The sequence below is a fragment of the Protopterus annectens genome, chromosome 6.part0, assembly GCF_019279795.1.
Source record: "Protopterus annectens isolate FY-2018-M chromosome 6.part0, PAN1.0, whole genome shotgun sequence".
NCBI classification, from domain to species: Eukaryota; Metazoa; Chordata; order Ceratodontiformes; family Protopteridae; genus Protopterus; species Protopterus annectens.
In genome coordinates, this window is record NC_056737.1 from 1,486,200,173 (window position 1) to 1,486,222,463 (window position 22,291).

Below are 22,291 nucleotides of genomic sequence, written 5' to 3' on the forward strand. Positions count from 1 at the left end.
GGTCACACTGTTTACTTTGATCTGATAAATGTATTTGAAATTATACCAAATGATGGGCTTGTTAATATACTTCTTCTTCTTTTGGCTTTTCTTGGTTTGGGGTCGCCACAGCAGATCACCTGTCCGGTCATGATTGGCAGTGGAGTTTTTACAGTGTAGTTTCCAGCCCGGTGCCCAACCTTCCACAGAAGGCACACACACACACACACACACACACACACACACACACACACACACACACACACACACACACACTCATACCTAGGGCCAATTTGGAGTGTCTAATCCACCTACAGCATGTCTTTGGAATGTGAGAAGAAACCTGAGCACCCAGAGGAAACCCACACGACCACAGAGAGGACATGCAGACTCTGCACAGAAGGCACCCCAGCTGAGGATTGAACCGGAAAACCTCTTACTGTGAGGCAGCAATGCTAACCACTGCACCACCATGGCCGCCTGGGGCTTGTTAATATACTAATGGTCTTAAACATTGATTCCATTGTGATAAGATGAATTGCAAAGTAGATTAACAACAAAATGCATGCTATCAGAGAAGGTGATGCCTCCTCGATTAGGGAAAAGGTGACATGGCACTCCACAGGATTCCCTACAAGGCCCACCTTGTTTTTGGCATTTATTTTTCTGCTCTAAGGACTAATGACAACAATTTCTGTCTGAGTATGCTTGCTGATGATTGCATGCCAAAGTGTACTTGTTAAATCAATAAATTATGCCTATACCCTTTGGATTGACCTAACACATTAACTCCTGGTACAGTGAAGGGGGCTAAAACTAAATGCTGAGAAATGCAGTATCATCTCATTTAGAAAACAACAAATATCTACTATCTACTTTATTTGATCACCATGTAGCAACTGCAGTCAATTTTTTTTTCTATATCTCACAGGTAGTCACAAAGGGAATCACATATAAATATAATGAATATAATCCTCAGCACTATGCCCTACTTAAACCCATTATAGGATATAATGCAACATTTGGCATATATCTCACTAGACACATCAAAAGTCTTGGCAAGCTGAAATCTTATAACAAAATGAATCTTGGCCCAGTCTCTGTAGTTTATGTTATATAGGTTTTTAAAGAAAGGCTTTTGTCTTACTTCCATGCCCTCAGGGACCCTATTAAATGAGGCCTTTTCATCTCAAAATATCACATAGTGTGTCCTTACATGTAAAGTACTGTGCCCTAAAATATACTTTGGAAATTACAGGCCTAGCCTCCCCCCTGCTTTTCTAGTTTTGTGTAAGCACCCTTATAAAAATTAATAAATGATCAGCAACAATCTTTTAAAATTTAATAGTGAAACTCTTCTTAAAGAAATTAGGCAATAGACTTGAAAATGAAATATATAGATATACTCTGGCACAGAAAAATATCAAATAAAACGTTTTGAGAAGACTGATAGCATAAGGAAAAACACTGACTAAAAGCTAACAAGTGCTACTACCAGTGAATGAAGACAGCTATAATGTCTCTACCTCTGAATGTTATGGCAAGTTAGCAAATGCAAGATAGACAAAATTAACTCACTGATGCTGGGCATCAGGCTGCCAATCAGGCTGCCATTCTTTTTATCTACACACTGAAATGTTTCCGTCTTGCCAAATCTACAAAGATTATTGAACAATCCACGTGGAAATAAAATAATAAATGAACTCAATTGTTGCACTGAGCTTTTTGGAAACAGTCACATTTTTGAAAAAAAAAAACACTAGAGAAGTGTTCTGGAATGAGGAAGGATTATAGTCAGGTAACACTATTCTTTGAGAAAAAAATGCATCTAATTTTCTCCTTTTGCTTAAGGAATCCTGGCTCTTTTGGTTCCTGTTCTGTCAAAATTCTGAATCTTAGTAACATCCTCCTAATTAAATTTGCTTAGATTACTAGAAAGTTTCAGGCCAATGAAAGTGATATAGTATATGACATGAAGTAGCAGTCTAATGAACTGTAAGTTATTTTAGTGTGTGTGTGTGTGTGTGTGTGTGTGTGTGTGTGTGTGTGTGTGTGTGTGTGTGTGTGTGTGTGTGCATCTATGCATGAAACAGTTTCACTTTTCAAAGCTCTGCATCACTTTTACTGAAAAAATAGCTCTTTTATTCTGTATAATTTAAAAAAAAAAATCCTCCATTTCTAGACTCCATGTGGGTTTTCTTGAGACACCTCTAAGAAACATTGCTTGTAAGAAACATTACTTGAGTTGAAGATGTTTTCTCTTAGTTACACTATGCACTCCCTTGCCTTATTAAACTGCCTACATTTTCAGAAGCTTAGTGTTTTGCCTAGTGGATAGCTACTATAAAAGATTTTTGTCTGTAACTATTGTTAAAATTTGCGGTGGTGCAGCGGTAGCATTGTTGCCTCACAGCAAAAGGTTCTCCCATTCGATTCTCAGCTGGAGTGTGGGGAGTGCCTTCTGGGTGGAGTCTGCATGTCCTCCCCGCGGTTGGGTGGGTGTTCAAAAGACATGCGTAAATGGGCGTTCCTTTGTTGAAGGTTGAACGTCATGCTGGCACCTCGGCGTTCTTGAAAATCTACTGCCAATCATTAGCGGACTGGAGTTCCACTGTGGCAACCCCTAACCAGGAAAAGCCGAAAGACAACAACTATTATTAAAATTCTACCATATACATATGTTTGAAGCATTTGTAAGCTGAAACTATTTCCCAGAATGAAGTTCAGCAGCTGCATAAGGGTTCCCCTCTTGGCTCAAATCTACAGCTGAGGTACACTACTGGATATGTTTCTTCTTTCAAGAGATAATAAATACAGCTCCAAGACTGTAGTTGCAATCATTTAATTGCACAATAAATTGTAGTCAGGATCAATTCATACAGGGGGTCCATCCATGACCCCCCTGTATTTTGTCATGCTTAAACACAACTCTGTAGCAAAATAAATCTGTCTTGTCTGTTCATTTTATAAGACATGTAGCAATTGTGTTATACTATCTGATAAACTTCCTAAAATAACCTGCTGTTCCAAGTAGTACCATCATTTATTTATTGTTAAAATGTATAGACAATGTCTGATTGACCCCAATTTCAACTTTATCCATCCACTCCAGACCCAAAATAAAACACTTTTGCCAGTCATACCTCACACTTTTTTCCATTGACAGTTAACCCTCCTCTCTTTAAGCTACTAACCACCTCTTCTACATGGTGAATGTGTTCCTGTTAAAACCAATAGCAATTTTCAGTGTCGACTATTTAAAAAAACAACATAGTCTCCAACTCCAACCATGATGTGATTTACAAGTATTTGCAACACGGATGGTCAATATTTCTTCCCAAAGACCATATTAGTAAATATATACAACAAAAAGGGGTTACACAATTTTTCTTACCCTTTCCTGAGAGTGTCAAGGGTACTTGCCAGTAACCCTTTGCTCAATAATACTCAGATACTTATCTATACCTATCTCTTTTAAGATGTCACCCATTCTAGACAGAGACTATATATCTGATTCTATGAAACTACTTAGGTTACTGTTGATTACACAGGACATGGTGCTATTTGTTTTTGAACAGCACTATGAGTGTAAATCAGTGAATATTTGATTGAAATACATCCCCAACTAAAATCCCCTGAAGTTCCACCTTCATGGTTTACTTGACTTGCTGTGGCACTCTGTATGGAGGCTGCTTGATTGGCCATTGGGTTCTGTGTCAGCATGATGCACTTTCTTTTGGAAGCCCTCCGACTTAGCAATAAGCATTTTCCCAAACTCCTGTTGTCCTGTTCAGATTTCCTGAACCTGGGTATTGAAAAGATACTTTGAAAACCCTGCCTTGTCTACTGATGTGTCAGAAAAAAACTTCATTCAGAAGGCCTACCACAAGTTTTCCCTATAATTCCTCCCATAACCTACTACAAATACATGTTATCAGTGTCTGTCTTCTATGGAAGGGCTTCATCATATTAATGGTGTAAAAGATTTGTTTAAGTCTCTTGAATATAATTTTTTAAGTCTCTTGAATGGAATTTCCTCCACATAGTGAATATTGCTTACCTTTTCCACTATAATGAGGGGATATTTTAGCATTGGCTTCAGCATCTTCTATCAAATAAAGATAAGCACACTAACATTTTGTCCAACCTGTATATTCTCAGACTTTAGTTGCTAGTCATACCAGACCTTTTGTTGTATTGTACTTGTGCTATGTGCTCCTCTGCCAAACACCGAGAAGGCTAAGCTTAGTCCTAAAATTTAGGACATATTCCACAGTGGACTCCTTCTGGGAATAACATTCATCATGTTACTCATCACAAATTAAATGCCGAAATCCCCTTACTTGTGATCATAAGGTAACTTAAATTAGGAAAATCTTATCAGCCCTTGGCACATCACTCTGTGTCTCAAGAGGTGGAGGGGTAGGTACTTGCCCTACTTCTGCTTTAAATGGTCTGTGAATGGTCTCTGTTTGGCCTTAATGACCTTAATATATGATTTAAACCTCTCCGCCAGACCATTTACTTGTGGATAGTAGAATGTTTTGTCTCAAAGCACCTCCACATATATGGCAGCAGGTCTGACATGAAAATGGCTCATCTATATGGCAGCAATTCCTAAAGGAAACCAACCCTGCTGTAAATGGGTCTACTTCACTGTGTCGAAAAACCTATTTATCAAATAGTCATTCGCTGAAGCCTTAATCCATCGAACATTAATTTAAGCAAATTTTTTTCCCAGGGGAAAAAAAACAGCCAACCAAATGAGCATCACACAATTCGCAAAATTTAAAACCCATCCAGCTAGGGGCTGCATTCCCACAACTAAATATACCAACTCTGAGATTGAACTACAGTGAGGAAAAGGACAAATTCCCAGTGATGGTCAAGCATCTTTTTTCCCTGGGAAAAATTCACTTAAGCGAATGTTTGATAAATTAAGGCTTTGATGAATAGGTTTGACAACAACAACAAATAGTTTTTTTGACAAAGTGAAGTAGACCTGCTGTAAATATATGAACAGACCATTTAATACCTTTTCCATAGCAACACAAACCAGAGGTTACACCACTTCATAGTTTACAACAACCAAAATATTCCTTTTACCTGCAGTATTTGGGGTATTAAAATACCCCACAGTGTCCATGGCTACCCTTTGAAATAACTCCTTAAATGGGCAAAGACACTTATTAGCCCTGAAGTCTAATGTTTGGCGATGCTAATATGTCATGTGGTAGTCTGTTTGTCTTTTCATTTTCTGGCCAACAGAACATTTGCATAAACTTCCATTTGTGCAGTTAATGCCCATGTAGTCTGAAGAGAGAATATCACTCAGAATTACCTCCTGTTTAACAGTCCACTCTCTGTGCAATGAGCAATTGTCTCATTATACAGTTTCCATCTGCCCTTGAAAATTAGGAAACTCCTACTACCATCCCCATGCCCTGATTGGCAGATTCTGAGAGCTGGGTATTCTCAGATGTTCAGTTTGTGGTCCTCCCCAGTTTCCCCATCAAAACAAAAAGTGAATATATTTATCAATGTCAGTCATCATTTCATAATGAGGAAATGATTTACCACTGAGGTTGGCATCCAAAGCTGTGTTTTTATCCCTGCCACTTGCACACATCTGACACTGGTTGAGTATCTCCTTCACATGCTATTGCTGTATTTCCTTTTCTCTGTCTCCTCTCTTTCCACTACTTTGGCCTGTCTTTGCTGCCACTCATGTTCTACCCAATCTGTTTTACTCAATCAGGTGCGTTGTATTTAAGCATCTCATTTCCAACTCCAACTTCAGTTTCTGCATTTCGAGGGCCATTGCATCTGAGGATGCAATGCACTTCTTTTCTGCAGCATGCTCTGTTCCTGCAGCCACTACCAGAAAGTTTTCAGGTACATCAGACAGTGGTTTAACTTCTTATCAGGTTAACATCAACTTATCCTCTATCAGATCACAATGTGGGAGTCACATGGATTTACAGTGTTTTGCTGCTCTTTCACCATCATCATTCCTTAGTCTATATAACTCACTTTTGGCCTGGTTCAATAAAACATCTAATGTATAATTTTTAAAACTTACCTTGTGCACAATATTTGATTGAAAAAGTGCTTTGCAAGTTGTGCATGTCCTACTTAGAAAATCTACAACATGACCAGCAAATAATATGTCAGCAATGGCCAAAGCTCTTCACTGATGGTAATATGTGTGAAGTGCTTTGCTTTAAGAACATAAAACAAACACAAACTGCTGTCTTGAGATTTGACTAATGTCTGACATGCCCAAATAAGGTACATATCATTCCACCTGAGAGCAAAACTTTAAGTATTGCCTCCTCGGGATTTTATATACCTGATTCTCAGCCTTGTGTCTTCCATTCCTACCTTACCAACAGTAACTGTATTTCTTCTAAAACTATTGCATTCACAAACCCAGTGATTTCCAGGAGGGGATAATATTACCATTTTAGTACCATTACCCCTTCTTGCTGTAACTATAACATGTTGCCACTAACCAGACTAGTCTAACATACCTATGACTCAGTCACTGTGAGTTATATGTCCTTTAATGCCCCATCATGCTACAACTATCCTCAATTCCACCTATAGTCCCATTTATTCACTATGAGGTGTGAGCGGTCAGAGTCATTTTCAGACCCTAGTGCAAGCCCTGGAACCCATTCTTTTCATGTGCCAGTCAAAAGCCTTTTGGCTATTTCATTCTCCATCGAGTTGAGAGTCAAGCATGGAAGAATGCCATCATTTCTATGGGGGAAGCCCCATATTTAAAAATACACTCCTACCCTTGAAGAAGCTGGTGGCTGTACTAAGTGGCACTGCTGTAAAAAGCTCCCTTCAGCACTGTGTGAGCACCACCTGTCAATTACAGTGTATGACACCTACCCCATATCTGCTAACTATCCCATAGATGTCAGTAGTACAGCTAGCAAAATACACCCCTCATAACGGGCAAGAGCATATATTCAGTCCCACCCTCCTTCTCACAGAATTTCATGTTACGTGTCCAATACTCATACATGGATTATCTGTGTCATAGCCAGGGCATTGGTGATCTATGCCATAGAGACAGAGCCCCAGATGTTTTACACTTTTTAAAAGAGACAGTGGTACTTACTTATCACTGGCACTCATCTCATATGCAGTCCATGAAAAGGTCTTTTTTATCAGCTCCAGTCAACAAAGTTCATGGAACACGACAAAGGAAAACTAAGGATTAACTCAACTGTACTGTTGCACTGGACTTTTATCATGGAGGTACATCACTTAAAAAAATCCAGAGACTTTTCATGGAATAAGACAATACTAGAAGGCATTTAGTTATCATTTTCCTATGCACCAATCCCCTTTCTGCTTTTGATGTGGGAATCATACTCCCCCACTTTCCACAGGATCAAAATTATAAATAGTTTCCCCTATGCTAGTAACAGACTATGCAAATTGTTGTGAATTTAAAGTGCTATTGATGGTGACACAAGTCTTTCAACAGGCATAGAACTAGTTCATCTCTATGCTGTTTTATAATTATGAGTTGGTGAATGCAGTGCATGCTTTTTATATGTTTCAAAAGTCAGTTTTGTATATTCTTCTCAATGCCTTTTACATATATAGTCTGAGAACTGCTTTTCCTTGTTTTTGAGAATTTCACAAATAAAGCCATAGTTTATATGGAGGAGTGAAAAAAATATTTTAATGTCTTGTGTTATGTAATTACCTTGAGAATGTCTGTACTGTCAAATACTAGCATAAATGTTTTTGTTTCACTAAAATGAGCTCTTGTAAGTCTTGAACCTAGAACCCTGCACACCATAAACAGAGTGAATTACCACTACACCAAACATTGTATGTAATTACTATTATCACGGAGTTGATATTTTACACAACATATTTAGCTTGTTTGGGTAGGCATAAATATTTGCATTAATACAGTCTTATCCATCAGTAATAATCTTTTTTACTAAGTTTTTTTTTTCACTGTTTTAAGTCTGTTTCTTCTATGGCTATTTTAAAAATCTTCATTCAACTGGAGTGGTTCATTGTTATAGTTTTAGATTCATTTCCAAACTTTTTTTTGTGAAAAACATTCTCAATATTGTATAATAAATGTAATTAGCATTTTCATTATTAATTTTAAGGTAAATAGCCAAAGCATAATCAAAATAATTTGAAAAGAAAATGTTTATTAAGCAGTTATTTTCCAGTGGTGGTAGCAGATTGTTCGTCTGTTGCACTGAAAATCATATCACTTCAGTTTACTCTTACAATGCATTGTTCTGTATGCACTTTATTATTTTCTTTAATTTATGTGTTATGACTTACATCATGAATCTTTATTAGTTCCTTGTAGGACATAAAGAGATAAAACCTGGAGCCACCAAGTCCTTCTGGTCCTCCAGTCCAAGTACTGATGGGCCAATGGCAAGTGTACGTGGATGATGTCTCAGGAAGAAAGTTTTATGTTCATGCAGAAACAAATGAAAGGACATGGAAACCACCCAGAATGTTCCAGTCAAACAGAGATTCAAAGGTCAGACTTGATTAAAGGTCCTCAACGTTTACTTAAAAAGATTAACTGAAAAAATACCTGTATAGCATTTGTACTCATAATTTAAGGTTGGATAAACTGGTTGGCAAAAACAAATGTCTGAGACACCATTTAGTCAAAATTATTTTGACAACAGTACTTTTAAATAATTTTACACCACCCTTATTCCCAGAGGGTCTAAGTATATTAAATCTGAAGTTACACAGCTTTTTTGGTGTGAGCAAATTCAAATGCAACAACTAACCACAGAATCAGCAAATACTTTATGCCATTTCAGATAGACATGTTCAATACTTAATATAATCCGTTCTTTAGCACTGTGTGTATATTTCTTTCGGCATTGATTTGCTGAAAATATATGACATTCAATCATACTACCAACTACACTTGCAGCTTTGGTTAGGATTGCATACTTGCTAACATAATGACTTGAAAGCATCTGGGGTAGCAGACAGAATACTACAAGAAAAGTTATTGACAGTATAACTTTGCACACAGAGTTGCTGTGTTGTGCCAATAACTGCCGAATGCCACGTCAACAAATGAATTTGAGGGACAATGCAGGCTTCTGAGTGCACTTCCAGTGACAGTAGTCATTTCATACAGGACTATTTCAACAAAGGAAGAATCATACATTTTTCATGGTTAATTAGACAGCCTAGATGCCAAAGCATGTTAAAGTGTGTAAGGGTGTTTACATTTCTGTATGTATTCAATGGGTAGCTATGAGAGATGTGGTCAAAGACACCATCTCATTTTCCAAATTGCTCCAGAGCACTGTCTGCTTAAAGGATCACTACGGGCAAATGATGAAAAAAACATATCTTGTATCTTGTCATGATTTACTGCACCTCCCAAAGCTGCCTGCAGCAAAATAAGTATTCATTCCTAATTTTATTTTGTTTTTACTCTTGTCTGCCCTCATGGGGGCAGACATTGTGATTCCTTTGGAAAGCTAAATCTGTCCCATAATGCACAGATTGTGAGAATAAATAGCCCTACCGTTTGTTGTCAGGCTAGAGTTCCATTCAATTAGAATGAACACCTGAAAAAACCTGCCAAGTTTGAGAGTCTGCAGCTCATGTGTCATTGACTGGTCTCCACTGAGTTTTACAAATTTTGCTCCTACTGATGTACTACACATTCTCTGAAAGAACCTTGCAAAAGTGTCACCAAATTACTGAGATAAAAAAGACTTTTCACAAGGAACAGTTTTGCAAGATTCAATTCCTGGCCAAGTTACTCCTCCCATCTCCCCTCCTTCAGTGGGCTACAGTCTCACATTTCCAGCTTGGGTAGATTCAACTATTTAGTCAGCTTTGCATGACAATAGACATCAAACAAGTCACAGCCTGGTGTGCCACTAAAACTGTTCCCTCATACTTCTCTTCACTTCTGAACAGCATTTCCCAGGAATAAAAAAAAAAAAAAAAAAAAAAACAAAGCACACACATCAGTCCAGAGTTTAGGCCAATCTATCCATTTTTTTAAATGTGCTCAGTAAAATATTCAACTTGTAATGTATTCTGGCTGCTGACATGGTTATCTTTACATAGTTATTCTCTTATAGCACAACCTGAACTTGATAAAGTTTACAGCAGTTCTCAGTTTCTTAACAATGACCTCCCAAGCCTCTGATGTGACCTGGTACTTTCTCTTACTATTGCTTTATGTAGTTTGTCTTTGTTGTATACCTGCAGCATGTCTCTCATCCTCTCAGCAACAGACTCCTGGAGAAAACTTCCAAAGCAGGGATACCATACTCCAAAACAATGCACTCAAACATAGAACTGACAAAAACAGGGGAATCTATTATGTCTGAAACAAGCAATGATGAAATTGCTAAGGACCACACTGAACACAATTTTACTCTTAATCTCTACATTTCATAATGCATAACATTCATACCGCACTTACAAAGGCACACATCCACTTTCCACAAACACAGCTACCCTCACCCACACAACATACCAGTCAAATGTAAGTCTTTTCCCACCTCTCTGCAAACACTGCTGTAATGGCTTTGGCAAATGAAACGATTGATGGATGTCAGTTCAGGACTCCCATTCATACCTCTCAACAGGAAGTCCAGGTAGTTTGTCTCAGTTTTTGTCTGTTTTTATAAAATTGCAGTTTTCTGTCGAATCACTGGCAAATCATTGAACAATTAAGTCAGAACATAATGATAGGCATTTGATTTTCAGACTTCATATCATTATTTAAATTAATGCTAATGCAAAACCTGTTTATCAACTTTCTAAGTTTGTAAGAGCGATATTGAAAAATTGTCCCTATTTTTGTGCCTATGTCCCCCATTATTTTTGGCCTTTTCCAGATTTTTTGTTCTAAGATGTTGAGAGGTATGCTTTCATCCCTTCCTACTGGTGCCAGTCCACTGCACTTACACGTGTCCCCCTCAGCAGGGCAGCAAGCAGGTATCACTGCAGATTTGCTTTATAGGTTCATAGGTGTATACTAGGCTAATGGCCCTGGAGCCTTTACAAGCCTAGTCCATAGGATTACCCTGGCATCGTGCCACACGACATTAGTTCCCAGTGCCTCTATCAAGTAGAACCCTAGGCTGAATTTTCTATTTCTCATCCACTCATCAAGATTTCTCTTGAAGAGGGCCAGTGAGGTGCTCTGCTTGACATGTATGGGAAGTCTATTCCATAGCACGGGCAGTCTCTGGGTTATCAACCTGTCCATCCAGATTGTGGTAATGAGGTTGAGGTCTCTGGAGCATGTGGTGCAGAGGGATTGGGATGTCTTTAGATGTAGTATTCCTAACAGAGCTGGGTCAGACATGGCTTTGTAAGTCAAGCAGAGACCGCCTCTAAGTAGGCTGTATGAGACAGAGAATAGTTGGAACTTTTTGAGTCTGTCCATATAAGACAAGTGTTTAAGGCCTAGGATCCTCTTTGTGAGGTACTTTGTGGCCTCTCCAGTTGTTGCAGGTGTCTAGTGAGGTACATGTCAAATGGGGCATTGTACTCGATGATTGGCCTAATGAGGGAAGCTTAGAGGGAGACAATGACCTCTTTCTTCCAGAGGTGTGTAATGAGAGTAATGAGATGTGCCACATAAAAGGCCTTTATGACAACAATGGCAGTGTGGTGGTCAAAAGAGAGGTTTCTGTCAACTTGTGTTTCCAGATCTCTTATTATGCCTTCTGTGTTCAGTGGACTACCATCAATGTGGTAATTCATGGGAACAGAGCTTTTCCCAAAGGGGATGATGACACATTTTTTTGGCATGGAGATTAACGCCATGGTTTTGACACCAGTCGTTGGTCTCAGTGAGGCCTTTCTGAGGAATTTCAACATCACTTGGGGAATTAATAATAGCTCCCAATTTGCAGTCATTTGTGAACTTTGTCAGCCAGAGACCCTTTGTTGGCCTGGACTTCAGAGAAGTAGATACCAAACAGGAGAGGACCCAGGACCGAACCCTGTGGGACTCCACTCGTGACTGGTCGGCAGTCTGACTTGGAGTCAGCTACTTTCACATTGTGGGTTCTATCTGTGGGGTCTATATTATGATATCACATGCACAGAAGAGCGAATGACACATAATCGACTCCATGTAAGCGAAAGCTTGCAACATCAAAACCTCAGAACAGCGATTTTTTTCCCTTGGAAAAAAAATCGTTGTTCCAAAAAAAAAAGTGTAAAATTCTACATAATAAGGGGGGCTTCGCCCCACACCCCTTGACATAGGGGGGCTGTGCCCCCCACATCCCCTCTACTTAAATATACCAACTCCGAGATAACACTACAGTGCCGAAAATGGCAAAGTAGTGAAAGTGGCCAAGCAAATTTGCTGAAAAGCCACTTTGCTATTTTGCCTTTTTGCACTTTTCAGTTTGACAAAGATGCATTTGGCAACCTGTGTTTGCAACAGTGTCATAGGGAACTTATCTGTGAGCCAATTTCCAACCCACTTAGTGATACAGGGGTTGATGCCTAGCTTAGTGATTTTTTCTATGACTCCCAAGTGGGGAATGGTAACAAAGGCCTTGGCCAGATCAAGGTAGGCTGTATGAACCACATTGCCTTCATCCATAGCTCTGGTGACTGACTCAAAGAAGTCGACCAAGTTGAGCAGATCTACCTTTCACAAAACCAAACTGTGTGAGTTCCAGAGTTTGGAGATTCCCTATATACTTGTTTGTTAGGTTCATGATGATGCGTTCCATAGCTTTGCATATCAGGCTCGTCAGGCTAATGGGGCAATAGTTCCCAGGGTCTGTAGTCACTCCTTCCTTGTGGAGAGGGATGACTGTAGCAGTGCACCATTTGGTAGGTACAAAGCCTGAGGTGAGGCTGTGATTGAACAGGGCACACAGGTGTGATGCCAGTTCACTCTGTAGTTCATGTAGAACACAGCCAGGGATATTGTCAGGTCCCATAGAAGCTGTATTCTTGGCCTTGGACAGTGCTGTTTTAACATGTGCAGCAGTAATATTGGTGCCTGGCATATCTACTGGTGTTGTGGTTGGGCCTTTGGGGGGTTAAAGTTGGCACTGAATCCGTTGGCCAGTATATTGGCAATATCTATTGGCACGGTATAGAAGGTACCAGTGTGCAGTAGCTCAGAGCAAATCTGGTTATTGCCATGGAGATTCTTCGCATAACTACAGAAGGCCTTATTTATTTATTTATTACCATTTGATGATTGGGATAGTCCACTGGGCCTGGAAGAGCCCATTTTCAGTGGAGGCCCAGGGAGAAAACCTCCACAGGATATAGACAATTTTACAATAGTTATGTAAAAGTAAATAAAGTAGTAGAACAGTGAAAAATACAGAGATAATATACAGTTTGTTAAAAAAGACATAACATTTCAAATCTTAGGTAATGATTTACAAAAGTGAGATTCATGTAGTCTAAACATATTAAAAGTACAGGCATTTCAGATGAAAAAAATATGCAAGTAAAACATTTATGTACAGACAAAAAAAAACAAGCTTTTCTTATTTATTTATACTTTTTTTGGAAGTTAGAAATATGAGGAGAGGGACAGAGAGAAGGTGAGCTGGGAGAGGTAAAAGGTGGTTTATAATGAAGAAAGGGAGTGGGTTGGGGGGAGTTTATGAGGTATAGGGTAGGAGAGGAAGTACAGGCAAAGAGTAAGAGAGCACACTGATAGAAAGTTGACGTATATAGTGCGTGGGAGATGGTGTTAGAGTTTATGTGGTAGAGATACAGGAACATTCCCACTTTGAAAGAAGGTGAGATTGGAGATGAGCTTTGAAGTTTGAGTGGCTCTGAGTATTTTGAAGGGTGGCAGGGAGAGAATTCCGGAGTTTAGCTAGGGAGCAGGATAATAGCAGGGGGTCAGGGGGTCTATGAGGCTTATATATGTTTAGAAGATTGTGGTTTTCAGATCTTAGAGAGTGGTTGGGAATGTAGGGGGTTAAAGAGGTGGACAGAGAAGGACAACTAAAAGGTTTGATTATGAGCTTGTGAGCAGTAGTAAGTCTAAAGAGTCTGAGGTAGGTAGGAGGTTCAAGCCACTGCAGGGAGTGGAGAGAGAGAGAGAGAGAGAGACAGTGATGCAATGAGTTTCTGGAGTTGGTGGCAAATTTGGGGATTTTAGTAACAGGCTTCCCACTTGGCCTGTAAGCCTAGCTGAAGATTAGTGAATAGGGGCACAGTACATAAGAGAGGGAAGAAGGTAAGTAGAGGTAAGGGTGTGTCTGGTGGAGGGGGTAAGATAACAATTGTGTCTATAGAGGAGACCTAGTTTTGGTGAGTTTTTTTTATATTAGTTTGGATATGGATGTCAAATTTTAGTTTTTCATCAATTATGACACAGAGCAGTTTGGTATATGATACTATTTCTTTGGAGCTATTACTCTGAGCAGTCACTGTAAGAGTTTCTGTCTATATTGGTGTTTTTGGATGGGGAGAAGATCATTAATTTTGTTTTATTGGTATTTAAGGTGAGGTGATTACTATGCATCCATGATTCGGTAGAGGGCTAACTGAGTTTTGAGAAGTAGGTCAGAGGGGTGTCTGCTGTACAAATAATGGTCGAATTGTCAGCATATTGAATTAGTGTGGGATTGGAGAGAGACTGGTGGAAGTTGTTAATGAAGCTATTAAAGAGGTGGGGGCCTAGGATGGAACCCTGGGGAATTCTGCTAGGTGTGTGTAGAAAGAAAGAGAGTGCGTTTTTCCATTTGATGGCTTGCTGTCTTTCAGAGAGGTAGCTGGTGAACAAGGTGATGGTGGGGGAGTAGGGGGGGAGGCTGAGAGAGGAGAACTGGGATAATAGTAAGGGGTGAGAAATGGTATCAAAGGCTTTGGAGAGGTCAAGGAACAGAGGAAAAACTATTTTGCCATAGTTGCAAGCAAGGTTTATGGAGTCTAGAAAGGAGAGAAGGGCAGTGATGGTGCTATACCAGGGACAGAAACCATGTTTTGCAGGGGTTAGTAGGTAGTTTTGGGTCATATAAGGCATCATTTGGGATTGAATACATTTCTCCATGATTTTTGATAGTGAGGACAGGATGGCTATGGGCCAGAAATTAGAAGTGTCAGTGTTTTTTCCTTCTTTATGGAGTGGAATGATAAAGACATGTTTCCATAGTGATGGGGCATATGATTCTAGTATGGATCGGTCTATTAAAATAGAGATGGTATGGGCAATGCTGTCTGCCGACAATTTGAGGAAAGTTGTGGGCAGGTTATTTGGGGCAGGGGAGCATGTTTTGAGTTGAAGGAGGAGCTTCTTTATTTTGATTATAGAGACAGGAGAGAAGCTAAAAGTAGGAGTAGGGGTAGTCAGATTGTGTGGGGATGTAGAGGGGTTGGTTGGGGGAGGAGGGTGAGAGTGGTGAGAGAAGCTAAAAGTAGGAGTAGGGGAAGTCAGATTGTGTGGGGATGTAGAGGTGTTGGTTGGGGGAGGAGAGAGTGCTGACAGAAGCTGGTGGTGAGTTTAGCTATGAATTCTGTGAAGAAGGTATTGAAGTTAGAGGCATTTTCTAGATCAGTAAGGTTTAGGTTAGGGGATGGATTTTTCTTATTGCCCGGGTGGAGAAGGGAGTGGATAGAGTCCCAGAATTTTCTTGGGTTGGATAAGGTTTCTGATTGAAGTTTATTGTGATATGATTTTTGATCACTGATTATTAGCTTTTTTGCAATGTTATGGAGTTGTTTGGCTTCTGTTAGGACATGGGGTAATTAATTTTTACGGTAAAGTTTCCACTTTTTGTCTCTTAGGTGCATGATTTGTTTATTTCTTTGGTTAACCAAGGAGAGGATAAAGTTTTAACGCTTTTAGTTTTTAGTGGAGCAAGCTTAAGAATGTTCAGGAAGTTTTATTAAAGTAATCAATGGCATTGTCGAGAGGCATGTTTTTTAAGGGTGACCAATCTGTTACTTTTAGGCAGTCTATGAATATTTGTGGGTTAAAATTGGAGAGGTTCTGAGATTGTACATAGTGGTGTAGCTTTTGAGGGGGAGAGGAGTGACAGTCAGCAAATGCAGGCAGGTGGTCACAGAGAGTCAGGAAAGGTGCCAGTATCTGAGATGAGGTTAGGATGAGACACTAAGATCCAGTCAATGATGGTACCAGTGGTTTCACCTTTGTTTGGCCTGGCAGGAGAGTTTATTAATTGGGTGTAGTTGTAGAGGTTGATGTTTAGGGAGATGGATTCAGAGTTTATCATGGCCCAGTTTATGTTTACATCACCTAAAATAACTGTTTCGTTTTTGATGTTAGTTGAAAACCAGGAGAGTATGTCTTCAAGTATAGGGATGTTGTTGCCTGGAGGAATATAGAGGGTGGCAAGACATATGGATTTGTGTTTGCTGAGTTTAAGGAGGGCAATACAGAGTTCAGAATTGGCAAATTTAGGAATGGGATTGTGTAGGGAGTAACAGTGTAGGAAGAGGAGTCGAGTATAGCTACATCACCACCTCTTTTGCTGGGTCTGTCAGAGCATAGCATTTGGTAGCCTGGTGGGAGAATTTCATTATTTTTTATATTAGAATTAAGCCAGGTCTCTGTGATGGCAACAATGTCAGGTTGGTTATGGGACAGCCAAGCGTGGAGGATGGGAATTTTATTTCTAAGGCTTTGGGCATTGATTGTAATAAAACAAAAGTTCTTGGGGGTGGGGGAATGTGGTAGATGGAGATGAGAGTTGGGTGTGGCATTGGTAGGGACAGGTGGATGTCCTTAGAGAGAGACAGTGACAGCCTGTCTAGTATGAGTCTAATATTCTTTGTTAAAGAGGGTGAGTATAGGTGATGATGAATGGTGCGTTTGGATGGGTGTGGGAGGTGAGGGAGAAGAGGATGGGGTAGGATGGGAATTACTCTGGAATTAAATAGGAGGGTAGTGTTTGAAGAGTACAGCTCATGGGCTATAGAAGAGAAAGATGGATAGGTAGTGAGTTTGAAGTCTGATTTATAGTGTGAAGGTAAAATGTAGAAGTGTGATGCCTATTGTTGTCTGCCTTGTGGTTCTCTTTACTATCTGCTGCAATTCTGTTTTCATAGCTAGCCTTAAAGGATTTGATGAGGGATCTCAACTTTTTGTTAAGGCTGATAAGGGAGTTTTTCCAGTCTTGCGACTTTACCTTATTCTTCCTTCAGTTGTATAGTTTATTTATGACAGGGGACCACCAGATTGGCTTCCTTTTTTTGGAGGAGAGTGTCTTGATTCTATTGGGTATGGCGAGATCCATGCATTTGTGTACGTGTTCGTACAGTGCATTGGTGTATGATTCAGTGGTCATGCCACTATTCTCCATTTGCATGGGTGCCGTGAAGTTAGCCACCTCTGTTTTTTAGGAGCCCAAAGTTGGCTTTAGTTCTTTTACACCACATACACACACACACACACACACACACACACACACACACACACACACACACACAAAACAATGATACATGGTTAATGTGGACAAATCTGTTTGTTCAATGTCACCAAACTTTTTTCCAAACCCAGTTTTATGACACCTGCTACCAATCCACTTGTCAGTCTGCAGCTGCAAATCTTGCTGTCCAGGCTCTCTTCTTTTCCTTGGTTTCATTTTGCTTACTTGTAATGTCGCGTTTACTCATTTTTTCTTCTGCCTCCCATATCTACCCTTAGTATTTCTTCCAACAAATACTTTTCTCACTCTTCCTTCTTTTCCTTTCCTCCTCCTTATCCACTATTTGAACTTTCCCACTCTGACGTTTGCTTTATGTGTGAATAATGAACTCTCGCACTTATAACGTCAGGACATTTCAATGCTACGTAATATTGTATTTAGTCTAAAATCTGAATAAGTGAGTGGGATTTTGATGACAGTATCAAGGAAACATGTTCCCTCCTTCTATGTTTTTTCCTAAGTTTTGGATTGTTCTTAGTATATTGATTGATTTTCTTAGTATTTTCTTAGTATATTGATATGATTAAAATTGTATTTATCTTGTTTTATTGATGGCATATGTGTATTATTGTACATATACGTGCACTAATATTTGTATTTATCTATGTATTTACAGTATATTGAAATATGATGTCAACTTTCACCTGAGTATATGTATTTTATGGGGGGTGCTCAGTGTAGACTAGCGATTGAGACATATACATTCCCCCTGTGTTTGTCAGTACTATGTTTGGAGTGTGGTATCCCTGCTACAGCTGCTGGTACTCTTTCAATACAAGTATCTGATATGGAAGTTTTCTTCAGGAGTCTGTTGCTGAGAGGATGAGAGACATGCAAGTATACAACTAAGACAAACTACATAAAACAATAGTAACAGAAAGTACTGGGTCACATCAGAGGCTTGAGAGGTCAATGTTAAGAAACTGAGAACTATTGTAAAGCTGAGCATTAAATACCATAAGTTCAGGTTATACTATAAGAGAATAACTATGCAAACATATCCATGTCAGCAGCCAGAATGTATTACAAGTTGAATATTTTACTGTGCACATTTTAAGAAATGGATAGGTTGGCCTAAACTCTGGAGTGATGTGTGTCCTTTTTTTTTTTTTTTTATTCCTAGGAAATGCTATTCAAAAATGAAGAGACGTATGAGGAAACAGTTTTAGTGGCTCACCAGGCTGTGATTTGTTTGATGTCTATTGTCATGCAAAGCTGACTAAATAGTTGAATCTACCCAAACGTGAGACTGTAGCCCACTGAAGGAGGGAAGATGGGAGGAGAAACTTGGCCAGGAATTGAAACTTGCAAAACTGCTCCTTGTGAAAAGTCTTTTTATCTAAGCAATTTGGTGACACTTTTGCAAGCTTCTTTCAGAGAATGTGTAATACATCAGTAGGAACAAGATTTGTAAAACTCAGTGCAGACCAGTCAATGACACATGAGCTATAGACTCTCAAACTTGGCAGTTTTTCTCAGGTGTTCATTCTAAGTGAATGGAACTCTAGTTGGACAACAAACGGTAGGGCTATTTATTCTCACAATCTATGCATTATGGGACAGATTTAGCTTTCCAAAGGAATCACGATGTCTGCCCCATGAGGGCAGACAAGAATAAAAAAATAAATAAAATTAGGAATGAGTCCTTAATTTGCTGCAGGCAGCTTTGGGAGGTGCAGTAAATCATGGCAAGATAAAAAAAATATATGTTTTTTCATTGTTTGCCTGTAGTGGTCCTTTAAGTGTTAAATGACCCTCTCAGAGTCGCACATAGGCAGATGAAGGACAGATGAATTAATCACATACCACTGGAAAGTAGCTTGTTTGTGGCTCATAGCTTTCATCCTCTGTGCTAACTGTCAGACTAAAACTTAAACTTTTTGTGGGAGAATGAAACACTGCCCCAGGGACTCAAACCTCAGTCTTCTGTGTACCAGCATTGGTACTCACCATTACATTGACACTATACTAACAGTGATCTCTATGGAAGTGTGTGTGTGTGTGTGTGTGTGTGTGTGTGTGTGTGTGTGTGTGTGTGTGTGTGTGTGTGTGTGTGTGTGTGTGTATCCTCACATGACTATGTGGGTCAAGACGTATCTGCACTCCAAAGCCACTACAACTGAAATGCATGAGGTGCAGTATTTTCAAAGTTGATTATATTTAGCAGGCAAAGAAAGGGAAATGGCCCATTTAAATACAGGCTTAGGTAGCAGTGATACCCATCAGAAAGGGTGCAAGGTAGCAGTGATACCCATCAGAAAGGGTGCACTCTACATTTTGTAAAATCAGTGATCTTCATGAAAGCTATGTCTATGAAATCAGTGTTTGTCATGAAAACTAACTCCGAAATGGTTCTTAACAAAGTGATTTTTATTCAACTGATATAGAGAAGTAAAGAGGATTTCTACAATGATGGCTGTGGGAAGTGTTAGATCTTTAAATGAATTTGTGCAGTAGTACCTGTGTCTGAGTAGAGACTCACCAAATATTATTTGTGAAGATGTTAACCCTCAAAAAAAAATCTTCATATAGTATTTTGTAAAGTGGATATGTATGTGAAGTGAGCAGTTTGATTTGTTTGCACAAGTGTGTGTGCACATGCGTGTGTATGTGGGCATGTCTGTGTGTGTGTGTGTGTGTGTGTGTGTGTGTGTGTGTGTGTGTGTGTGTGTGTGTGTGTGTGTGTGTGTATGTATGCATATGTGCATGTGTGTCTGTGCACATATGTGTGTGCATGTGTGTGTGTGTGTCTGTGTGAATGTGTACATTTCTGTGTTTGCACGTGCATGCGTGTGTGTGTGTGTGTGTGTGTGTGTGTGTGTGTGTGTGTGTGTGTGTGTGTATATGTGTGTGTATGTGTGTCTCTACTTGTGTGGGCTAGTGCATGCATGTGTGCCTGCAGGAGCACAAGCATTTGCACAGGCATATATGTATGTGTGCATGTGTGACTTTCTGCATGTGTGTATGTGTGTGTATGCATGCATGTGCATGCCCATGTGGGCATGTCTGCGCATGTGTTTGTATTCACGTGAATGTGCACATGTGTGTACATGAGTATGTGTGAGTGTGTCAACATGTGTGTATGCACGCATGGTTTTGTAAGTGTGTGTGTGTGTGTGTGTGTGTGTGTGTGTGTGTGTGTGTGTGTGTGTGTGTGTATTCATGGGAAAGTACTTGCGTGTCTGTGTGTATGCATGTGTGTGTGTGTGTGTGTGTGTGTGTGTGTGTGTGTGTGTGTGTGTGTGTGTATGTGTGTGTGCTTGTGTGTGTGCATGTATGTGTGTATGTGTGTGTGTGTCTGTGTGTGTATTCATGGGAAAGTGCTTGTGTGTCTGTGTGTATGCATGTGTGTGTGTGAGTGTGTGTGTGTGTGTGTGTGTGTGTGTGTGTGTGTGTGTGTGTGTGTGTGTGTGTGTGTGTGTGTGTGTGTGTGTGTGCGTTTATGTGTGCATGTCTGCATGCACTCACGCATGTGTCTGTGTGCATGTATATTTGTACGTGTGTGTGCAGATGTGCATCTGTGCACATGTGTGTTCACACATATGTGTGTGCATCTCTATGTGTGTGTGTATGCATGTGTGTCTATGTGGGCATGTCTGTGTGTGTGTCTATGTGGGCATGTCTGTGTGTGTGTGTGTGTGTGTATGCATGCATATGTGCATGTGTGTGCCTGTGTGTATATGTGTATGTGTGTGTGTGTGTGCGTGCACTCACATTTGTGTGTGCATGTGTATGTGTACATTTTTGTGTGTGTGTTTATGCACACATGTGTATGTGTATGTCTGAGCACAGGTGTGTGTGTGTGTGTGTGTGTGTGTGTGTGTGTGTGTGTGTGTGTGTGTGTGTGTGTGTGTCTACTCATCTGGGTGCATGCATGCATGTATGTCTGCAGGTTCATGTGCATTTGCACAGGTGTATACGTATGTGTGCATGTTTGAGTTTCTGCATGTGTGAGTGTATGTTTGTATGTGTTTGTGAGTGAGTGTGTGTGTGTGTGTGTGTGTGTGTGTGTGTGTGTGTGTGTGTGTGTGTGTGTGTGTGTGTGTGTGTGTGTGTATGCATGTGCATGTGGGCATGTCTGCGTGTGTGTATCCATGCGAATGAGTTTGTCCCTCTGTATGTGCACATGTGTGTATGCATGTCTGTGTGTGTGTGTGTGTGTGTGTGTGTGTGTGTGTGTGTGTGCAACTGTGCACATGTGTGTGTGTCTATGTGCATGTGTGCATTTGTACACATGTATGTGTGTGTGTGTGTGTGTGTGTGTGTGTGTGTGTGTGTGTGTGTGTGTGTGTGTGTGTGTGTGTGTGTGTGTGTGTGTGTGTGTGTGTGTGTGTGTGTGTGTATGTATGTGGGTGCATCTGTGTGTGTATTCATGTGAATGTGCTGGCGTGTGTGTATGTGTGCATGTGTGTGCGTGTGTGTAAATGTGCTTGTCTCCGTGCATGCACGTGTGTGTCTCTGTGTGCATGTGTATATGTGCATCTGTGCACACATATGTATGTGAGTATCTACGTGCATTTAACAAATGTTAAATAAATAAATAAAAAGGTGTGCACACACGCATGTGTGTCTTTGTGTGTATGTGTGTGCATATGTGTCCGTCAGTGTGTGTGTGTATGTGTGAACTTTTTCTTCTGTGCTTGTGTGTGTATGCATGTGTGTTTTCCTGTGTTTATGCATGACTGAATGTATATGTGTACATGTGTGTGCGTGACTGCATGTACATGTGTGTGTACATGCAAGCATGACTGCATATGCATGTGTGTGTATATGTGCGTGCGTGTGTCTGTGTATAGGTTCATAGGTTCATAGGTCGGTACTAGGCTATTGGCCCTAGGGCCTATACAAGCCTAGCC

At 40.0% G+C, this 22,291-nt stretch overlaps 1 protein-coding gene across 1 annotated transcript in view; it reads left to right on the forward strand.

Moving 5' to 3' along the window:
• The window catches only part of ARHGAP15 (Rho GTPase activating protein 15), a 3,416,769-nt gene that overhangs the window by 265,524 nt on the left and 3,128,954 nt on the right, over window positions 1-22,291 (forward strand). Inside the window, exon 2 of the mRNA XM_044074973.1 lies at window positions 8,335-8,524. Coding sequence (XP_043930908.1) covers window positions 8,405-8,524 — 120 coding nt within the window. The 5' untranslated portion in view covers window positions 8,335-8,404. The remainder of the gene's footprint in view (window positions 1-8,334; window positions 8,525-22,291) is intronic.